The 22,022-nt window shown below is 41.7% G+C and overlaps 2 protein-coding genes across 14 annotated transcripts; one reads left to right on the forward strand and one right to left on the reverse strand.

Annotated features, from left to right (window-relative positions):
• The first annotated feature begins 285 nt into the window (after positions 1–285).
• Positions 286–2,525, forward strand: LOC105917506 (collagen alpha-1(III) chain). 12 transcript variants are annotated; one of them, XM_036125987.1, is made up of 3 exons: positions 286–1,238; positions 1,308–1,367; positions 1,512–2,525. In XM_036125987.1, exons 1-3 carry the CDS (start codon positions 344–346, stop codon positions 2,231–2,233), a joined length of 1,677 nt encoding a protein of 558 aa, XP_035981880.1. In that variant the 5' UTR covers positions 286–343; the 3' UTR covers positions 2,234–2,525. The 12 variants fall into 12 exon arrangements, with proteins under 12 accessions (XP_035981880.1, XP_035981816.1, XP_035981847.1 ...); XM_036125923.1 differs by having other exon boundaries at positions 286–1,538; positions 1,590–2,525; XM_036125954.1 differs by having other exon boundaries at positions 286–1,511; positions 1,614–2,525.
• A 3,632-nt stretch (positions 2,526–6,157) lies between these two features.
• On the reverse strand, positions 6,158–16,582 carry psme3ip1 (proteasome activator subunit 3 interacting protein 1). 2 transcript variants are annotated; one of them, XM_012852318.3, is made up of 8 exons: positions 16,476–16,581; positions 13,897–14,033; positions 13,716–13,814; positions 11,038–11,159; positions 10,241–10,386; positions 9,647–9,726; positions 6,789–6,989; positions 6,158–6,517 (listed from the first exon to the last, which is right to left on the reverse strand). In XM_012852318.3, exons 2-8 carry the CDS (start codon positions 14,021–14,023, stop codon positions 6,513–6,515), a joined length of 780 nt encoding a protein of 259 aa, XP_012707772.2. In that variant the 5' UTR covers positions 14,024–14,033; positions 16,476–16,581; the 3' UTR covers positions 6,158–6,512. The 2 variants fall into 2 exon arrangements, with proteins under 2 accessions (XP_012707772.2, XP_012707770.2); XM_012852316.3 differs by having other exon boundaries at positions 6,158–6,989; positions 16,476–16,582.
• Positions 16,583–22,022: the final 5,440 nt, after the last annotated feature.

The following is a 22,022-nucleotide window of genomic DNA, read 5'->3' on the forward strand; positions in this document are numbered from 1 at the left end:
TTTATTTATTTTAGCCGAAACACCGTTGAAAGTTTAGGTATGCTGATTTCCAGAGATTTTCACTCCCCGTGAACACAACAAATATTTGACTTTGATGACGTCAAAACTAAGTTTTAAAGCTACAACTGTTTATCTGATTTATTTTTTGCATCCAATCAACGTACATTTGACTGTTCATTAGGATCGTGTTATTTTTATTTATTTATTTATTATTTTACAGTCAGTGTGCTCATGTGAACGTGTTATGACGGGGGAACCAATAAGCACGGTCTCGGTTTCCGGTCGGAAGCCAGTTCCAGACGTACTTCTTCAAACCGCTAACTTCAACAACAACAACAACAGAATGCCTCCTAGGAGCACGCTGACTCCTTGGATCGAGAACCTGATCCTGAGCTACGGGAGCCGGGATGAGGCGGGCAGCGGCAGCACCGGCGGCCTTCTGCGGGCTCACGTCATCACCGTGGGTCAGATGACGGAGTCCCAGGCCCGGGACTTCGACGGTCCCACGGGGCTGATCTTCCTGTCGGACGGACTGCTCCAGATTCCCGCCGTGCTCACCGCCTCCGCCTGGGAGCGCCTCCAGGAGCTGGAGGAGCGGGAGTGCTTCCGCAGCCTCCTCAACACCACCGTGCTCATGCGGGACTACCGGCTGCAGTTCCACATGGACCCGGAAGTGAGCAGGTGCCGGTTCTTCTTGTCGGTGGGCGAGCTGGCCACGCACTCGGCAGGTCCGGTCAGAGACTGCACGCCCTGCTGCACCAGCCTGGAGTCCGTCAGGACGAAGATCTGGAGAACGTGGAGGTCCCTGCTGGGCCAGGACTGCTCGCAGCAGCCGTGTAGCCCGGATGAACTGGACCTGACCGAGCTGCTGGAGGAGTGGCAGCAGGACGTCCTGCAGACGCTGCTGCAGGACGTCAGGGAGAGGCTGGCGGCTCTGCGGAGACCCCAGCCCTCCACCTCTGGCCGCAGCCCGTCTCTGAGCTGCTGCCGCTCCGCCGCCGCCACGGGCTGGGACGCGGACCGGGTCCGGTACAGAGGAGAGCCGAGCTTCAGCGTGCCGGCGAGTTGTCTCCTCATCCCGGAGGAAGACGCTCGGCGGCTGGAAGCGGAAACCGGAGGCAGTGGTCAGACTGCGGGGGCGGACGCTTCTTCTGCTGAGCATGCGCAATCGCAGATGCCTGAACCTGCAGTTGGACAGACGGAGCAGGATGCAGGTGGAGGGATGATGTCTGATCCAGGTGGTCCAGTTGGAGGGATGGATCCAGGTGGTTCAGGTGGTCCAGGTGGAGGAATGATGTCTGATCCAGGTGGTCCAGGTGGAGGAATGATGTCTGATCCAGGTGGTCCAGGTGGAGGGATGGATCCAGGTGGTTCAGGTGGTCCAGGTGGTCCAGGTGGAGGGATGATGTCTGACCCAGGTGGAAGGATGGATCCAGGTGGTTCAGGTAGATGGATGGTGTCTGATCCAGGTGGAGGGATGACGTCCGTTCCAGGTGGTCCAGGTGATCCAGGTGGAGGGATGGATCCAGGTGGTCCAGGTGGAGGGATAATGTCTGATCCAGGTGGAAGGATGGATCCAGGTGGTTCAGGTAGATGGATGACGTCCGTTCCAGGTGGTTCAGGGGAGCGCTCTCCTCCTCTGTTGGAGGACGCCGCTCCTCTTCCGGACCTCACCGCCGGCCTCCTCTCCAACCCTTGGGACATGTTCCCCCCTCCGGGCGTCTCCTCCTCGACCTCCGACTCCTCTCCAGAACCCACTCCCACCCTGCCTTGCTCGCAGCCTGACCCCGTTGCCGTGGCGACAAGCACCCAGCTCCCCGTCCAAACCCCCACGGCGCCGGCCTCCTGCTCGACCGGCCCGACCCCACCAGAGCCTCCCGCCTCCGAAGTGACGGAGTCGGCCGTCCTGGAAAACCACGGGAGGCCCAAGAGGAAGCTGTGTGACGTCACGGCGGAGGAGCCGGACCTCCGCGGGAGTCCTCCGTCCTGGCTCCTGGGCTCCCGTAGCGGAGAAAGCTCCGCAAACGAGGACGAAGGCGGTCCGAGCGGATCCGTGCCGAGAAGGACCCCGAGCGTCCACGGCGACGGGACGCCGTTCTCGTACTCATACCGGGTTCTGGGCCAGAACCTGGAGGACGTCAGCCGGTTCGGAGTGGCTACGTCGCTGCTGCACTGGGCTCTGAGGTACCTGTTAACCCCGGAGCCCGCAGAGCATCCTCAGAGCGTCGACTGACGGGACCAGAGCACCCCCCCCCCAACCCCAACCCCCATCAGCAGAGGTGCAGAAAAATCCACCAAAAGCAAAGTTCCACTTAACGCGTTCAGGGTTCTGGGTGAAAAAGTCCAAAAAATAACAAAACAAAAAAAAAAAGTTCTCACACACCTGGTGCCTTTTCAAACAGAAGAAGTTGACTTGATTGTTTGACGCCTTGTCTGCCTCAGAAGATAAACGTTTTAGATGCAACAGGCGCTGTTTAAAAAAAAAAAAAGTTCATTAAAGATTGAAAAAGGTTCAATTTAAAGAAGCAGCTTCTCTTTATTTGCCCCGCGTGACATTTAACATCTCTCTTGAAGTTGCTTGTTTTTTGTAAGCTTTATTTAAAATAAATATTTTCAGGTTATTGTGCAGTGATGGGTAAGGGTGGGCAAAATAATCGTCATGACGATGCATCGCAATTCTAATTTTCGCAATCTACTGCATCGATTCTTGACGCCAAGTATCGATTATTAATTTAAAAAAAATTGATAAATAAAATTGGATGAATGGTTGGCGAACATCAGCCAAAAACAAGTGGAGTACAACTTCATTGGTTTAAAGGACCAGTGAGGCCATGTAAACGGCACTGATTATCCTTATTTTGTTCCAAAAAAAAAAAAAAGTAAAAAACAAAGCAACTGGACTTGTTTTCCGTAGTTGAAGACGTCCTTATTTTGTTATTTTAAGTTTTATAAATCCTAAGCACTTTTTGTCAGTGTGTCCAGTCCAATAATAATATTTGTGTCCAGTAATATTAACAGTAATATGTGTTTTCATGGCAATACCTCCAAAAGTCATTTCAATAAATACAGCTATAGATGAATTCAGTTGTTTTCAGTTATGTATCATTTAAAGACACTATCCATACACAGCCAGTCAGCCACTGGTAATGGCTGTAATTTTCTCTAACAGTGTTCAGTGAAAATATCGCAATGCATCGCGATACATCGCAATAATTCAAGTATCATGATGCATCGTGATTCGAATCGAATCGTGACTTCTTTGGCAATACCCACCCCAAGTGATGGGAGGGCCAAAAATAAATAAAACAGCTGCAGCTGTGGTCACTTTGCATGGACAGTTTTCTGGGTCATCAGGTACCTCCAGCTGAGGGGATCAGCGGAGAAGGCGGCTTCAGGGAGCGTCCTCCGCAGCCACCGGTGCAGAGCTTACCGCACACTGGCAGCGGTTGGATGCCGAGCTACCGGGAGTCCTGTTTGGTGCCAACGGCGACGCGTCTTGATCCGACCCGTGGGTCAATTTCTCTGTCAGGTTTCCACAGGATGAAGGGAGCCTTGAAAAGGAGAATCTGAAATCGTTTGGAGGCGTAAACTAGTGTTGCGCCGATGCCATTTTTTGGCCCCGATACCATCTGTTTGAAATTGATGTGTGTGTATATATGAGGAACTGCATACTACTTAGGGTAGTAGAACTTTTTATTGCCTACCTGGAATGGGTGACAATAGTTGAATAAACATTTGGCTAACAAAGGCCAAAAATAGTGCAACATTCGTGAAATTATAACATATATAATAGTAGTGCAACAGTAAGACAGTAAAATTACATTAATAATTGAATAATCTTTTTTAAACCCTGAGTTTTGGCTCTCAAAGGCCAAAAATAGTGCAACATTCGTGAAATTATAACATGTATAATAGTAGTGCAACAGTAAGACAGTAAAATTACATTAATAATTGAATAATCTTTTTTAAACCCTGAGTTTTGGCTCTCAAAGGCCAAAAATAGTGCAACTTTCGTGAAATTATAACATATATAATAATAGTGCAACAGTAAAATGACATTAATAATTGAATAATCTTTTTTAAACCCTGAGTTTTGGCTCTCAAAGGCCAAAAATAGTGCAACATTCGTGAAATTATAACATATATAATAGTAGTGCAACAGCAAGACAGTAAAATTACATTAATAATTGAATAATCTTTTTTAAACCCTGAGTTTTGGCTCTCAAAGGCCAAAAATAGTGCAACATTCGTGAAATTATAACATATATAATAGTAGTGCAACAGCAAGACAGTAAAATGACATTAATAATTGAATAATCTTTTTTAAACCCTGAGTTTTGGCTCTCAAAGGCCAAAAATAGTGCAACATTCGTGAAATTATAACATATATAATAGTAGTGCAACAGCAAGACAGTAAAATGACATTAATAATTGAATAATCTTTTTTAAACCCTGAGTTTTGGCTCTCAAAGGCCAAAAATAGTGCAACATTCGTGAAATTATAACATATATAATAGTAGTGCAACAGCAAGACAGTAAAATTACATTAATAATTGAATAATCTTTTTTAAACCCTGAGTTTTGGCTCTCAAAGGCCAAAAATAGTGCAACATTCGTGAAATTATAACATATATAATAGTAGTGCAACAGTAAGACAGTAAAATTACATTAATAATTGAATAATCTTTTTTAAACCCTGAGTTTTGGCTCTCAAAGGCCAAAAATAGTGCAACATTCGTGAAATTATAACATAATACTAGTGTAACAGTAAGACAGTAAAATTACATTAATAATTGAATAATCTTTTTTTTAAACCCTGAGTTTTGGCTCTCAAATGGCAAAATAGTGCAACATTCGTGAAATTATAACATAATACTAGTGTAACAGTAAGACAGTAAAATTACATTAATAATTGAATAATCTCTTTTAAACCCTGAGTTTTGGCTCTCAAATGCCAAAATAGTGCAACTTTCATGAACTTATATAACATGTATAATACTAGTCAGGAGAGAAAAGGCTGCATTCAAGTGACATACAAACATCAAAATGGTATCGGTGCCTATTTGTTGATACTCGCTGATACCGATACCACCATTTTAGTGCTGGATCGGGGCCTCGTCCCATACTGGTATCGGTGCAACACTAGTGTAAACTAAACTACATGTGAGGATTAAACTGGGATGTAGCATGAATTTCAAAATGTCAGACAATATCACAGTTTGAGCTGCTTTAAATCTGAAGAAAATCAACCTTCACAGTCCAACCTTCTGTGAGTCGTTTAAAGGCGGGCCGAGCGGCAAGCAGGACCGGGCTGTCAGACCCAAACTATCACTGCCTAAGAACAAGAACGTGTCTGTTTCATTTTTTAGAAACACCAAAAGATTTAATCCCAATCACTGACTTCCTGCAAAGACTTCTGGGTTTTCAAGACTCCACCTTCTAGAGGTAATTAGTGTTTGTTTCAAAATGCAAAACTTCATGAGTTCATGGCAGAAGGCTTCAGGTGTGGAATCTGCAGAGAGAGGCGAAGGAAACAAGGGAGGAAAAGATAAAAGGGAAGGAATGGAGGTAGGACACAAGGCCCCAATGAGGCAACTGAGGAGGGAAGGACTTAAAGTAGGACACAAGGGCAGAAAGAAGGGCAAGGAAGCAAAACAAAACAAGGACAAAAGAAAAAGAAAGTAATGGCGGTAGGACATGAGAGCAGAAGGAAGGACAAAAGCATAAAAAAGGAAGGAATGAGAGGGAGGGAGAAGGAACAAAGGAGGAAGGAAAGCAAGGACAAGGAAGAAATGAAGGTAGGCTGTGACGGCAGGAGGAGAGTTAGAGAAGGGTGGCAGATAGGAAGGAAAGAAGGAAGGGAAAGATGGGCTGAAGGAAGCAAAATAGTAGGAAAGGACATGAGGGAGGGAGGACGGAAGAAGGAAGAAAGAAATGACACAAGGAAGCAAGGACAGTAGCAAGTGTACAAGGAAGGAAGAACATTAGGAGACGAGATCCCATGAGAGGAAACTGTCTTCTCGTTCTCCGCTACTAAGACGTGGAACGTAGTCTGGTTTTCCTGTTTTCAACCCAAAGCTGGGACTGAAACCTAAAAAATAATTACGATTAAACCGAAATTAAAAAAAATAAAATAAAAACACTGGAGGCGAGTCGATGCAGTTCAGTAAATCATTTTATTCCGACACGACAACAATTTCAGGGAGCGTTCTCTCTTTCCAGCTCACTCACACAAACAAAAACAAAACAAAAAAAAAATCAGCATATTCCATTATTATTTTTTTTTTATTCTAAACATTTCTACGTCTGAGACAAGAAAGAAGCAAACAGCATTTTTCCTCCTGACGACAAAAACACATTAAAAGCTGTCTGAGTCCTCTAAAACAACCCGTCCTCTCCTCGTCGCTCCACAGCCGTCAGCCACTGTTCCCTCAGCCAATAGCACAGCCTGCAGTCGCTGTGGTTCAGGGTTGGGAGGGGGGCGTGGGTGAGGGGGGGGGAGCCGAGTCAGCTTAAACTGCGTGAGACGTGATCGAGGGAAGGAGGTTCAGAGCCACAGCAACAAACACAGAAAGGATGCACATGACAGGTTGAGGACAGAGATTTTTGGGCTCTGGAGACGAAGAGCAACGGTTAAACTCACAGCTGTGAGAGGAACGGAGGCAACGCGTCTAAGAGCCGCGGCTGCGTCAGTGTTTCTGTGGGTGGGTGTGTGGGTGCGGGTGTGTGTGTCTATCTGTAGGCCCGGTTGTGCCGCGGGTACGGCGACATGATTGCGTCCACGCTACCTTCGCTGTCCGAGCTGCTGTCGGAGTCGCTGCTGCCGGAATAGGCGGAGAGCCCCGGTAGGACGCCGACGCACACGGCCGCCGCCGGCAGGTGCAGCACGCCGTGGGCGGACGGCGGGGGCTTCGCCGTGAGGCCGGGCGCCGCTCCGCTGTGGTCCTCAGCGTCCCCGCTTCCTCCTCCTGCTGCCCCTCCGTCCTGCTCTGAGCGGCAAAACGGGCACAATCAAGAACAAAGACCCACATCTGCAATTTACTAAAGACTAGGGCTGGACGATTCTGGAAAATAATCTAATTGCAATTTTTTTTATCTTAATATTACGATTGTCATTTAATGCGATTATTTATTTTTCCCAGTTTAATTTATCATGTCTTTTTAAACATATACAAACAACATATCAATCTGTTTTAATCGCTGTGCAGATCAGGTGCTAAAAGAGCCGCTGCGTCTCAACTGGGAGCAGAAATGATTGCGTTCTGATTACGATTTATTTCAACCAAAACTGCGATTTGATTCTGACTTTTCTCTGCATTAACCACAAGCAACAAAAATTGCCTCTAGATAAAGATGTTTGTAAACGAGGACTATTTAAAACAAGAACTTTTAATGTTTTTATTAATCAGAATATTATTATTCAAGAGAACAGCTTTTATTTGATTTGGACATCAATCCTTGTTGAACATAAAGTGCAACAAACAAACCAGTCTATGTATTAAAGCAGAACTTAATCCTGTGGTGAGATTCCTGGAAGTTTTTGGTAAAACAGTTTGATTACATAAACTCTAAAACAAGTAATAAAATTAGATTATCTCACTGCTCAAACTGTCTTTCTGGAGAAAACCCACTTTAAACATATTACTGACACCTAAAGGACGTTTCTGATCCACTAATTGTTACATAGCCAAAAATTGCAGACCTCTGCGATTTGGAAATTGATTTTTTTTTTAATTGTTATTATATTGCAAATGCGATTAATTGTGCAGCCCTAGTAAAGACAGCAAGTAAAATAATGGGAGCGGCTCCTCCTCTGTCTCCACAGGAACTTTATGAGCAGTCCATCCTCAGACAGGCAGATAAAATCTTATCTGACTCCTTTCATGTGCTGCTTGTGCTGCTGAACTCTGGAAGAAGGTGCAGGACACCCTTATGCAAACATAACAGATTTAAACATTCATTCATCCCATTGTCCATAAAACCTGTTAATGAGTGCATGGTGTGGGTGGAAAAGATAAAAATGGGAAGTCTAGGACACGCAGGTAGCTAAATCTATGACCTCTTATGATCTACAGCAGCAAACTGGGAGGGCAGTGGTGTTTTAACTTAATTTACATGGTTTTAATGATCGCTTGATTTATGAACTTTTCTTACTATTTTATAGTTATTATTTTACTATTTTATTATTATTTTTATAAAAGATTTCTTTTATCAGTGATTGAATATGCGGTGCAGTGCAGCTGATTCTTGTATCCGAGGTAAATTTCTCTCAAGGGAGACGAATAAAGATTCTTTGACTTTGACAATCAGCGCCACACACCCTTCCTTCATGCAGGAGCATTAAAGGTTTACTAATCAGACAGTTACGGTAAAAACGACACACAGCTTCAATCAAATTGTGGATTTTTGCGACCATATGATGTTTTTAAAATGATCGATAACCACCAGATAAGACACCAGATGAGCCGATACTTGGGAGGAGAACCACCGTTTGGGGGATAAACCAGACTGAAATGATCAAGTCTTTACACACATTGGTTGGATTTAGGGCTGTACTTTGACTAGGCCGTTCTAAAATATGAATAGGATTTTATCTTGGGTTTTCAAAAGTATCGATACTCAAATGTTGTATCCAGATACAACACTAATTTGCCCTAGTAACGATCCTAAGAGATACCAAGACTGCCTATTCTCTTTAATATCAATCTCCCTGTCTGGCCTACTATTTTCTAAAACTGTCTTTATTCTGTGTTTCGATTATAATTTTTGATACTGATGTGTTTTTATCTATTTTTTGTACGGTGATCTTGAGTGTCCAGAAAGGCGCCTTTTAAATAAAATGTGGTATTATATTATTATTATTAAACATTTTAGCATACGAGGCAAATAAACCCAAAGATCTTGAGAAGCCTGTGAGTAAACACTGTTTTAAAGTGGTGGCAGCGCATTTATGAAGCATTTATTTGCGCTTTGTTTAAAGCACGTTCTGCGTAAAGTGGCTTGAGATGACGTGTGCTGTGAATTGGCGCTACATAAATAAAATTTAATAGAAAAATTTAATTGAACACTGAGATTGAAAAAGGTGACAAAAACATTTTTTACACCTTTAATTATTTCTCTTTTTTTATACCCACGTGGTATCGGAAAGTGGTATCGAGTAGCAAATGTTTTTCTGGGTATTGATATCGGGTTTGAGATTTTATTATTGTGACAACCCTCATTTGATCCAACCCTGACCCACAGCATCTCTGGCTGCATGTTTAGGGCGGTCGTCCGGCTGGAAGGTGAACCTCCACCCACAGTTTCGGCATTTTTGCCTCCAACTACGAGGAAAACTAACCAGGAGAAGCTACTCGTATATTGGAGCTCAGCGGATTTACGCTTCTGGACCAAAAAATATGAAGGAGACGTTTGAATTAAAGCGTGTTATATTAATATTATATATATTATTTAAAGGAAGCATAACTCCTGACTCCTCATCTTTGAACCGATGGTTCCCTGGCAGCTCCGACCACAGAGAGACCGGCCCAGAGCTTAAACTGGATGCATCGTATTGTGCAGCATCGTATTGTGCAGCATCGTATTGTGCAGCAACGCTGAGCGAAGCCGCCGGGTTCTGATCTCAGAGCGCCGCAGCGATGCCCACCTGTGAGTCTGTCTCCGTTTCCGGCTGCTCCTGGGTTGTCCAGCTTCTGCTTCTTGCTGCTGTCTGATGACTGCGAGGAGCTGCGAGGGAGAGAACACAGCAAAGGCTTCAGCCGAGCTTTCTACCCCTAGGGTTCCTCCACTCATAACGGCAGGAATCACAGACTTCTCTGTCCTTTTGGCCCCGTTTTAAAAAATTTAATACAAGAAAGAAAGGTAGGGAGCAAGGAAGGATGCAAGGAAGAAACAAAGAACAGAAAGAAGGAAGAATGACCTGAGGAGAGAGGGAAGAGCCAAGGAAGATCAGAAGGAAAGATACAAGGAAGGAACCAAGCATAGAAAAAATGAAGGGTAACTTCAGTAAGAAAGGAAAGAGGGACGGCCCAAGGAAGGAAGGAAGTAATGAAAGGAGGAATTTGGGAATAAAAAAGAATAGAGGGAGGGAGTAATAAAGGAACGGGGAATGAAGGGAGGAAGAAAGGAAGTAAAGGAGGGAGGGAGACAGAAAGTAATGGAGGAAGGGAAGAAGGAAGGGAGGACGAAGGTTGAAAAAAAAAAAAAAAAAACGACAAAAAAGTTTGATCTGTGTTCGTACCTGCGTCTCTTCACAGCTCCAACTAATAGGTGAGCCTGAGACAGGTGGCTGGTCTTTGGCTCCGCCCCCGAAGCTTTAGGCCCCGCCTTCTTTTCAGATTCTCGTCGACTCTCTGCAGAGGCGGACGCTTGCTTCACCAGAGCGCTGTGACGGCGAGGAGTCAGGGAGATCACACAGATTTAAATATTCTAGATTTAAATATTCTATGAATATGCTTGGATCCAGCACCCAGTGATCATTTTTATAAATTAATAAACTTTTCCTTGTGGAGGGAGAAAGCGACCGTCTGATTGGACTTTTTGACAATACTGTACCTTTTTAAGCTTTACCTGTCCATACACTCTGGCCCTTTGGCAGAAACAGATATTTTCTGTCCTGTCATCACATCATCATCTTTACCAGGGGAGCCAATAAATGTGGCCAGCATTTAATTTTGCAACTTAAAAAAATAAAATAATCACAAGTCTGGGAGAAAAGAGGTTTTGTTCCTTCTTCAGGTGCAGAATTATTTCTACTCTTGAAGAAATCGGCGTTTGGGTATTCCTTGCCTCACTTACTGTCTTCCTAGAAAAATATTCAGTTTTTTCAACAAAGCTCCTTATTTGCTCTTTCTGTGACGCCATTATTTTCTTCAGAAAAATGTGACCTAAATCAGACTTGTTAGCGAGGTTTCATTAGATTTCACCACAACGAGCGATCGTTCCTGACTTAATATTTCTGCAAAACCTTCAGTCCAACAGGTCAGTTTAAACACTCGCTTGTTATTAAATCGGAACGCATTGCAGCACGAAGGATATTCTGTACTCCAGGAGCTCCTGCTTCTCCTCATCTCTCCGTTGCTTCTCAACCAGGACCTGCTGGCGGGAGACTTCGTCCAGGAAACTGGTCTCGTCCTCGTCCAGTCCCCTCACCATGTTTCCTGTCACCGTAAGACGAGAGACAGAATTAGGCGAGAAAGAAAAAGTCCGTCTCTGAACTGAAGCATCGTGAAATAGGGATCACTGTAAGCAGCAAAGAGCTGATCTGGGAATAACCTCAGAGTTAGTTCTGTCCAGATCAGGTGTAAAAACCACCTTAAAGATATTTGCCAAGCGGAGCTGTGGATGTTTTCTGTAATTCCTCTCCTCTCCATTCCTCTCCACTGTCGCTTCATGCATGCTCAGTATGAGGGATTGCTGCAAAGCCATCAACAATGCAGACGACTGTCCACTGTGGCTCTACGCTCTTTCAGGAGGAGTGAATGCTGCTTGGAGAGACTTGATGCATCCACTGAGCTATATAATACACTGGAGTGCTGATTTTGCCGAAAAACTGAAGTCACTGGCCGCCATCTTGCTACTCCCTACTCTCACAGAATCCCATAGGATTTGGTTGCAGCAATAAGCAGTTTTCTGACTCTGTGAAAACGTTTCACAGGTAATTCTACAGTCAGTGGATGCACTAACACTATCAACTACTAGGAAATTAGGTGCTGAAATATTTTATATGTTATTAATATTAAATTTATATATATGTATATATAAGTATGTGTATATGTATATATGTATATATATGTATACATATATGTAAATATATGTTTTTGTATATTGTTATTTATATATTTATAAATGTTAAATATATATATTTAAATGAATAAAATGCAAAATATTTCAGCTAGGGCTGGTCAAGTTAACGCGTTAATTTTGCGTTAATTCATTAGACTATTAACGGCGATATTTATTTTATCGCGCATTAACGCATGTTGCTCATATGCTTTCAGTCAGTGTCAGTCAGCAGGCGCGCTGACTGCAGCACGCTCCCGCTCCCCCTCCCCTCTCGTACATGGCTCAGCGGCGCCAGCCAATCAGCACGCAGGCTCAGCCTGGCCCGCTCACTCAGCTCTCACACAAACTTAACAAACAGCTGAGAGAGAACGCAGCAGCGAAAAAACATGAGCAGAGGAAGTAGCACCGTTCGGCTTTATTTTAATACCGTAAATGAAATCAAGCTGTATGTTTTGTAAAAAGCCGGTTCATTTTACTGGAAACACAACAAATTTATCTAAGCACGTGAAAAAACATGAAAACGTCGAGCCCCAGAAACGGAGAGAGGAGACGAAACTTCTGTCATTGCCCCGACAGACCCACAGACTGATGTCTCTGACTGAGGCGTTTCAGTCCTCCAGGGAACATCCAGGTAGATCAGTGGATGGATGGATGGATGGATGGATGGATGGATGGATGGATGGATGGATGGATGGATGTTACTGGAGCCCACACATAACATGTAATTAAGACCTTGAAAGAACCCAGTACATATATTAAAAAGTGTTATTTAAGATAAGATAACATTAGCTAATCCTTTTTTTTATCCCACGACGGGGAAATTTAAGATTAAAGCAACAGGCAGGTGCACACAACACAGACAAAATTACATAAGGATTGAAATATATAAGAGGTGGATTAGCGAAAAAACACTGAACATAACATTATTATTATTATTATTATTATTATTATTATTATTATTATTTAATTGTAATAATAAAATAAAAACCACAAAACCCAAAAGGTCAACAGTTTCATGATACATCAAGCTTAGGGACTAGCTAATATACAGCAGGTCAAAAAAGGCCATATTTTGGCTGCAGTGCTTGCTGTTCTCTTATGAAGAAAAGATCAAGTAGTGCACTAAATTCAATAGATGGGTTGAAAATATCCAGTATAAAATAAGTGCTACAAATGTTACAACACTTTTGCTCATATGGCAGCAGAACATTAAAATAAAAGTGCTCTTTACACTACTTTTGAATTCATTCTTGGAGTTTGTAAATAAAATGCGATTAATCGCGATTAAATATTTTAATCGTTGCCCAGCCCTAATTTCAGCACATGACTTTCTCAGTACTTGATAGTTTTAGAACATAACATAAAAGTATATGGCATTTGACATTTTAAAAGTCTTAAGCCCCCCCTGAACATGAGAAAATCCTCGTTATTCGATGTTGTAGCGCACATATTCCCTAGTTACTGGGGGGAAATAGGGAGTACCAATATGGCGGCTGGTGGCTTCAAAGCGACTCGTTCTAACAGCGGCTATTAGCACTCCAGTGTATAATAGAGCTCAGTGGTACCAACCTGCTGGGTTTCCTTAGAGAGGAAACTTTCTGACCAAACTGGAGGATCTGATAGAATCTGACTTTGTAAAGAGCCTTGAGATGACATGTGTTGTGAATTGGTGCTATATAAATAAAATTGAATTGATGTTGATGATGCAAACAGGATTATTCTTTGAATTACACTAAACTGTGTCTCCCAACCAGATTTACTGACCCGGATTCATAAAATTAAAAAATGCTGTTTGTTCGGACCATTTAGAACGCTGACAATGCATGAAAATATGTTCATCATATGTTTGAACACAATTAGAAATCGGATGGTTTTTAATCGGGGCAAATGCAAACACCAGACTCCGAGCAAACGGGAATAAATGGACCTACTGAATTTAAACTGCTCCTCAAATTCCTGCTGTTTCTTGTCCTTCTGCTCCTGCAGCCGGTCGTACAGGCAGCGGGGGTCGTACTGCTCCTCCGGGGCCTCTGGTGAACACGTGAACAGAAGCAAGCGTTAAAAACAGGCTGCGGGGCCCTTAGAGCCGACTGTGCGTGGACACGCTCCCACCCTCTGGATCTTCGGGCTTCCGGACTTTCTCCCATTCCTCCTGCCTCTTCTTCCTCCTCTCGTCGAGCTCCGACTCAGACACGAACTTCCTGCTGAGGTCGACGCCCGCCACTTCTCCCCCGGCCATCGGAGCGACCCTGAACACAGCAAGGACACGTTTAGCTCCGTGTGTGCATGATGGATCCTATGGAAAATTACAGATCTAAAATGGAAAGAAATATTAACAGACAGTTTTTTTTCCCCCCAACATTTTTTGGGAACTGCACATTTTTGATCGTCGGGAGAAATGTTTTAGGATCTTAAATGGTACCACCGCCTAGAAAACCATTTCTGTACTTCAGCCATGCCGTCCATCACAGGGCAACGCAGAGACAGACAACAATTAACCAACCAACACAGTCACATCTAAGGGAAAATTAAGAGACAAATCAACCAGAAATCAGGTTTGTGGACTGTGAGGAACCCACACATGCACAGAAAGAAAGACTCCAGGCTGGGATTTGAATCCAGGTCCATCTTTGCTTACAGGAAACAGCAAATATTAAATGTATTCATCAAGTTATTTAGGAGCAAAAATAGGAATATGTTCTAATCTGTGGATCTTCTCTGTGCCTGAAAGACTGTAAAATCCTTCCACCATGATAAGGTGGCTGCTGGCTAATTTGGTTTTATGAGTTTCTAATCTTCCACAGCATGTTTCATACCAACGATCCAATCCATACCCTCCTTCAATAATGTAGCTGCAGTACACTGTAAGCAAATGGACTCATATTTACACAATAAATCACCAGCAGAAGGTGAATATGGTTTGATCAGAGGTGTGTTATGATATAGTTGGCTGGCCCAAACTGGGATCCGAATCACAATCAACATCCCTTAGCTGTGCCTTTGTATGCTACATTTAATATTCAGTGTCACAAGATGTTCTTAGTCACCGTCTCTGCAGCAACATTATGAGCGGGTTTTATTTATATCTGTTTGTATTTAAAAAGTATTTAAAAAGCCAATAAACATTCAAACAACACTAACAATTTAAATTATAGGTATTTACCCCCAAAGTTAATCAGTGATTCTATACCATGAAGAGAACGGTGCGTCTACAGGCAGGAGGAGGGGACAAAACGGCAACGTGTGGGTAAAAACCTGGCCATAAATTGATGAAAGGAGCCAATGGACACTGGCTCAGGACACTTCTAAAAGAGTGTTTTACAGGTACGTTACTACCGGTCAGCAGCAGGTATTTCATTAAACCTTTTAACGGATTTTCTGGGGAAGCTTTGAGAATAAAAACCAAGTAAACACACGCAGAATTCAATTAATCTTTCGTTTTCTCGTTTGTAAAAGCGTGACTGATTTATCTGAAGATGAGCGTACCAGCCAAGTATTCTGCTAGATCATGTTTTGATGTATGCACATACTAAAACAAAAAACAACAAACAACACATAAAGGCATGATTATGTATTTTAGACAAAAAAATAGTTTCCTTGTTGAAAATGTTAAACAGAATAACAGCAAAATTGGCATTTAATGCTACATCTTAACTCTCAAAACACTCATTGAATCATGATAACTGGTAAGTTATTTAATTTAAAAATACATAATTTTACATCTATTTGAGAAATAATCTATTTTGACAAAAACTTTTGTTCTTGCAGTATTTTTTGCTAAGAGACCATTCCAAGTTAATTAATTTCATATTTAGACTGAAAGACTAAATATGACTGAAAACAGTAAAACATGCATCAAATTTACAAGAAATGGGAAATAGTTAAAAAGATTTAGAGGTTGAATATTCTGTTTTGGACCACAGCTTTTCAAAAAGGTTTTAATGTAAATAAAAGCACAGAAATCTAACCAAAAATGTCAGATTTTAAAATGGAGCACCTGTCCTAATTTCTAACCTTACATTCGTTATCTTGACAAACATCAATTCTGCATTGAATACAGTGATTGTTACGAGTCTATTAACTCTCAATCATAAGAACTGGCTAAAATGTTGAGCAGTTAAAGATCATACATTCAATCATTTGTACCATAAACATATTTTTTTATAGGTTTTAATTTTTATCAAATGAGAAATTATCCACAATTTTTGAATACTGTTGCTTTGTTGTTTCCAAACCAAAACATATAATCTGGACTTAATTTTAACCTTCTTTTATTGATCTTTTGGATAAAATAACTTATTTTGACATGCAGCTCTTCTGCACTAAGGGTAACAACCATATTGTGATCTGGTCTGAGCCCCCAGACCTGGTCTGCTGTTGACCGCCCCTGTTTAAACATGTTGAGATAAATGTTACTAAATGAACGCTTTAGAGATCGATGAAAACTCTCTTTTTACTTCGGATATGTGTGATGTTGGCATTTGTCCGGTTGTCAAACTGTCATCTCTGTTTAGTTTAGACGGAAGCTAAGACGAGCTAATGTTAGCAACGTTAGCTTCATCGCGTTTCTTTCAGCGACTCAAACCCGGCAGAAAGTCCGATTTTCTGGCGCTAAACACGGACAGCCTCGGAGTAACTATTCGGCTTGTTCATAATCAGTTCAATTAATTTTTTTTATCTGTACCACTTACCGAGCTTACGGCTAGCGGCTAAAACCTGCTCTTATTTATCACCGCTGGGTGTTACGCTGAAAACGGCTCGATCACACGTTCAACTCGACGCCATTGGTTCCGGTCCGCGCGTTACGTTCTGATCTTAAACCAGTGATGGCATTTCTTTATGGATGTAAGAATTAGACGAGTAGACATTTATTTATACTTACCTATTTATGTATGAAATAAGAATAGTAATAAAAATTACCGTTGGCCAACACAACCGAAAGGTAAATATTTTTAGACAGGCACCTTATTTGGCCACCATTTTATGTCCTTTGACTGTGGAGGGCGCTGTTCAACTAATAATATAATATAATATAATATAATATATATAATATAACATAATATAATATAATATAATATAATATAATATAATATAATATAATATAATATAATATAATATAATATAATATAATAGGTCCCAAGAATTGTTTTCCACCATAAAACAATTACGGATAATCACCAATATCTAAAATAATATCTGATTCTAAATAGACTGTTAAAATAAAATTACAATGTTGAAACCGCAAAGCAAAAAAACAAAAACAAAAAAAAAATTTAAAAAAAATAGCTAATTGAAATTGTTTCTAAAATACATGATAAATTGAAATACAGATCGGCAATGTAGGTATAATTTTATAAATTTAGTTTGATGTTGTTTTCTTATTTGACTTATTTGCAAAGAGAAACAAGATAAGAATCAGAATTACTTTGCTCTCAATAAAGACATTTTAAATATAGATATGTAAGATGGGGAAAAGACACATATGTGTTTTGCAGATAGCACTCTGAAGCTAAAAGCCTAAACAGTTAGTGTCCAGGACGTGCGGGGTCTGCAGAGATGTTAGCTGTCCTTTTTCTGACCCCAGACCTGATTAGAGGGAAGGTCAGCCCCGATGGTCCTCTCTGCAGACTTAATTGGTCGTTGCAGTCTGGACTGGTCCTGTTTTGTGGATGACAATCGTCCCATTTTATCCTTTTCTGAATGCTTGGGGTGAATGTTTTCCACACTGGGCTCTCAAGGTGATAAAAACACAGCCAATACTTTAAGATACCTATCAGCGTTTTTGTGTGTTTTTGTTAATTTATATGTCATGAGTTCTTATTTCTTTATTATATTACTTTGTTTCTACTGATGTAAGTTATTTGCAATATGCAAGATGTGCAATATGTTGGAAATAAATAAACTAATTTAATGGTATTACCATATTTTTTGAATATTAAATAATATAATCAAATAGATATTACTGTATTATTTTGCCCATGTATCATCGTTAAGCACAAAATGTTTGATTTATAATTATTCTTGTAAACTGTGTCTACAGCCAGAGAATGAAGGGTGCAGAAATGTATAGGAGTATTAAGAACAGGCCTATTTTCTCTCTGCTGGTGATTTTGTTTTTTGTTTTTGTATTTAACATGAAAAGGAAATCAAATATAATTGAATTTTAATGGGAACAGCTTGAGTTTAAATTTATTGAAAAGGGAACGCCACATCTGATAAGTGCCTCGGTTTTGCTCTCACGGCCTCCTCTCTCACACCGTCGCTGCATTCACTGCATCCATGAACCTGTTCAGCATTCTTCCTCCTTTCCACCCCCATAACAGCCTCATATCCATCATCCTGAGAAATAAAGTGGAGAGCAGATTTACATTGCGGTGAAGTTCTTTCAAAGTTGTGCTTTCTTGGACTTTTGCTTCTTTGTTGTTGTTTTTCAGCATATTTAGATAAAAAAAACATGCTCTATTGCATCTTTGCTAACAATGCATCTAAATTTTGCTCAATAAGTAGGAATCATTTAAATGATGCCACAACTGTGAGAAAAATGCATTTGTGTGTTGATCACTGTGCCAGGGATCTTTTGTTTTTTTAGGAAAAACTGAAATACCCAGGAATTATGTTTTGACTTTTTAAACTGCTACACAAAAGATTAAGCTGAAATATTTCAATTGAACAGATTGGTCAGATTTTGGGCAGGAGAGGGAAGTGTAAAACATTGTATTGTCAAAAGGCGGTTTGTACCTTTGCCTTATTTAAAGATGCTCATCCAGTCTGTAAATTATTTTGGGCTCAACTGAGGTACAATCAAATATCTTCCTCTGGTTTACACCAACCTTCTGAAATGTTAGAGGAGAAGAAGGAGGACTGTGCTGTGTGCAAAAAAAGGGGTTGCACAATGTCATAACAGCAGCTGTGCCAATAAGTGTGTCTTTAGAGCATGTGATGGTGTGGTCCACTACAGTTTTATTAACCTAACCTTTGGACCAGCTGGTTTCTTGTTCTGGTGGTGAATGAAAAGAAGCTTAAAGGAGCGTATAAATCTATAAAAAGAGATCCTAAAACTTTGAACCCGTTCTTACAGCAGTTATTTCTGTACTTATGTACTATAAAATTCATGGTATTTATATTAGGACTTGCAAGTCTCTTGAAAATAGTGTCTTGTCTGCAATTTACTTGTTTGTTTTATTGATTTATGGGTACATCTCAATAAAATCTGAATATAATGAAAAAAAATCATTCAGAAAGTCAAACTCATATATTATATAGATTCATACATGGATACATGGAGCAAAATTCCCAGTAATCATCTTTATTGCCTACATATGATGAAAATCCAAAATTCACTGTTTCGGATTAGTTAGAATGCAACATAAGATTTGAAATAAATAGATGTTTTAAACAAATGTCGGACCTCTGGAGGAGATGTTAATTTCTAAGAACTCGATGCCTGGTTGGGCCTCCTCCTGCAGGACTTTCAGCATCAATGCAGCGAGGCATGGAGCATCTGCCCGTGGTTCTGCTCAGGTGTTCTGGAAGCCCAGGTTGCTTTGATAGCGGCCTTCAGGTCATCTGCATCGTTGGTTCTGGTGTCTCTCATCTCCTTCACAGAAACACCATGGTTACTGGATCAGCTGTTGGTACTTTCGGCTGTGTGGACCAGTACCAGGTCCGGCTGGAAAATTAAATAAGCGTCTCCATAAAGCTTTGCAGCAGAGGGAAGCATGAAGTGCTCCAGTACCAGCAGATGGCACGGCACCCCAGACCATCACCGACGGTGGAAAATTCAAGCTCAAGGATTCTGGGGCTCTCCTCTCCTCCTCCAGACTCTGGGACCTTGATTTCTAAATTAAATGAACGATTCAAAGATGCCTTATTGTCACTAAGAGCAGACATAACAGAGAAACAGGCAATGAAAGAGTGTTACAGTGTTTTTTTTTTCTGTTACATGAACTAGTTGTCCTTCATGAGTCGCAGATAACAGGTAATGAGGTAATAAAGTGCTTTTGTGCAAAGATGTGAGGCTTCGTTTGCAGAAATGTGCATTTAGACATTCTGAGATAATAGTGTGCAAACAGGCGATAACATTAAAGTGATTGTAATGCATGATGGGCTTGAACGCATTAGATGGGTGGTAGCAGTGATGAGCATTTAATTCTAAAAAGTCTAGGTAAGACACTTCTGATGATGCCTCTGGTTTTCAGGGGGAGCTCTACACGACTGACTCCAGCCTCGGTCCGCTCCCTGTGAAGCTCCCCCAGATTCTTCAGTGGATTTTGCTTGACGATTCTCTCAATGTCTCTCAAATGTACCTGTTGCACATTTTTACTACTGTACGTTTACCCTCCAACCAGGTTTCTAGGAGTATGCTTCTACACGGAGGGTGTCAGACTGTCTTCTGGACCTCCATCCAGCCAGCAGTCTTCCCCATGATGGTATCGCTTCTGACCCATTCAGAGCAGGGGTCTTCCACCCTGGTCCTCAGGATCCACCGCCTTGCACGTCTCAGATGATTCCCTGTCTCCACGCACCTACAGAAATGTGCGATTAACAGGCCCCCTGTTGGCTGGTGAGGAGGTCATGCGATCATTTGATTCAGGTGCGGTGTCATTTGAGACAAAGCTGTCCTGTAACACAGCAAAACCTCGCTCTGCAGCTCGGCTCTGTTGTGTTCGTAAACCTTCCCATTGATATTAAAAGCAGATATCATCTGCTTTTAATCAGAATTACCATCTGATTAAAAGCAGGCTGTGGGAAATAAAACCGATGGTTTTGTTCTACCAGTAAAGCGGCTCAGCATGAACCCTGGCTAGATGATGACACTCGGGCTGCCAGGAGAGACCGAGCGCAAAACAAATGACATGTGTCACTCCAAATATTACAGGAATGCCGGCGCCGTTACCAGAAGACTGTAAAAGACGGCAAAGGAAAACACCTGTCAAATGAAATTGTATCCAACAATCCTTCTGTCTTATTTAAAACCATTGTCCGTACTTTCTGCGTCGGTCTTGATGGCCGCATGTCCTCATCTGCTCCACTGTCATGTGGCGTCCCACAGGGTTCCCTTCTGGGCCCCCTCTTTTTCATGTTGTACCTCCTCCCTCTTGGATCTATTTTTTTTAAAATATGGGATTTCTTTTCATTATTATGCGGATGACATACAGATTCATGCACCGCTTAAGAAAACTGACTCCACCTCTCTTCGGTCTTCCTTTTTTATGTTTGGAAGACTTGAAAGGCTGGATGGCCCTACATTTCTTAAAACTAAATGAAGAAAAGACAGAGGTGGGGATTTTTGGTAGCTCCAGTGAAGACTCCCTGACTGATGTTGGCTCCTTGGCTCAGTACCTCAGGCCTATTAGTACAATTTTAGGGGTATAAATAGAAGCTGGACTTAACTTGGAAAACCCAGAGTAGAGCTGTTGTAAAATCCAACTTTTTCCACTTGAGGCAGATTGTGAAAGTAGAGCCCATCCTTTCTAATCAGCATTTTGAAACAGTAATCTATGCATTTGTAACCACTAGATTACGGCTAGATTACTGTGATGCACTTTATAAGGGAGCCAGTGATTTGTGCATTTCCCAGCTTCAGAGGGTACAGAATGCTGCTGCACGTCTCTTAACAGGTACAAGAAAATGCAAGCATATTTTAGCCTCTCTACATTGGCTGCCAGTACATTTTAGGATTCATTTTAAATCCTTTTATGTGCTTTTAAAGCTCTTAATGGCCTTGTCCTACCTTACCTGTCTGAGCTGCTACATCCCTGCACACCCTCCCGTTCCTTTAGATCAGCTGACCAGTTTTTACTGAGGGTGACAAAGACGAAGAGTGATCAGAGGGGATCGTATATTTTCTGTAGCAGCTCCCAAGCTGTGAAACGACCTTCCCTTGGGCATTCGACACTTTCTGATTTTAAATCCCTTCTTAATACCCATCTCTTTTCCTTGGCTATTGACACAATCTGAGCTGTTTGTTTTACTTTCTTTAATTGTATTATTACTTTTATGTACCATTTGGCGTATTGCTTTATGACTGATCGTTTTGTATCTTCTGATTGTGTATAGCACTTTGGTCCTGTGGGTGTTTATAAATAAAAATCGTTATGGTATGGGTGGATTTTGAGGACCAGTGTGGAAGACGAGTGATTTAAAGGTTTAGGAAAGCTCTGCAGGTAGTTTGAGAAACTCGCTCATTAGCGTGTGGAACTATTTTGTTTAGATGTACCAGGATCATTTTACATGTT

This window comes from Fundulus heteroclitus, chromosome 2 (assembly GCF_011125445.2).
Source record: "Fundulus heteroclitus isolate FHET01 chromosome 2, MU-UCD_Fhet_4.1, whole genome shotgun sequence".
Taxonomy (NCBI): domain Eukaryota; kingdom Metazoa; phylum Chordata; class Actinopteri; order Cyprinodontiformes; family Fundulidae; genus Fundulus; species Fundulus heteroclitus.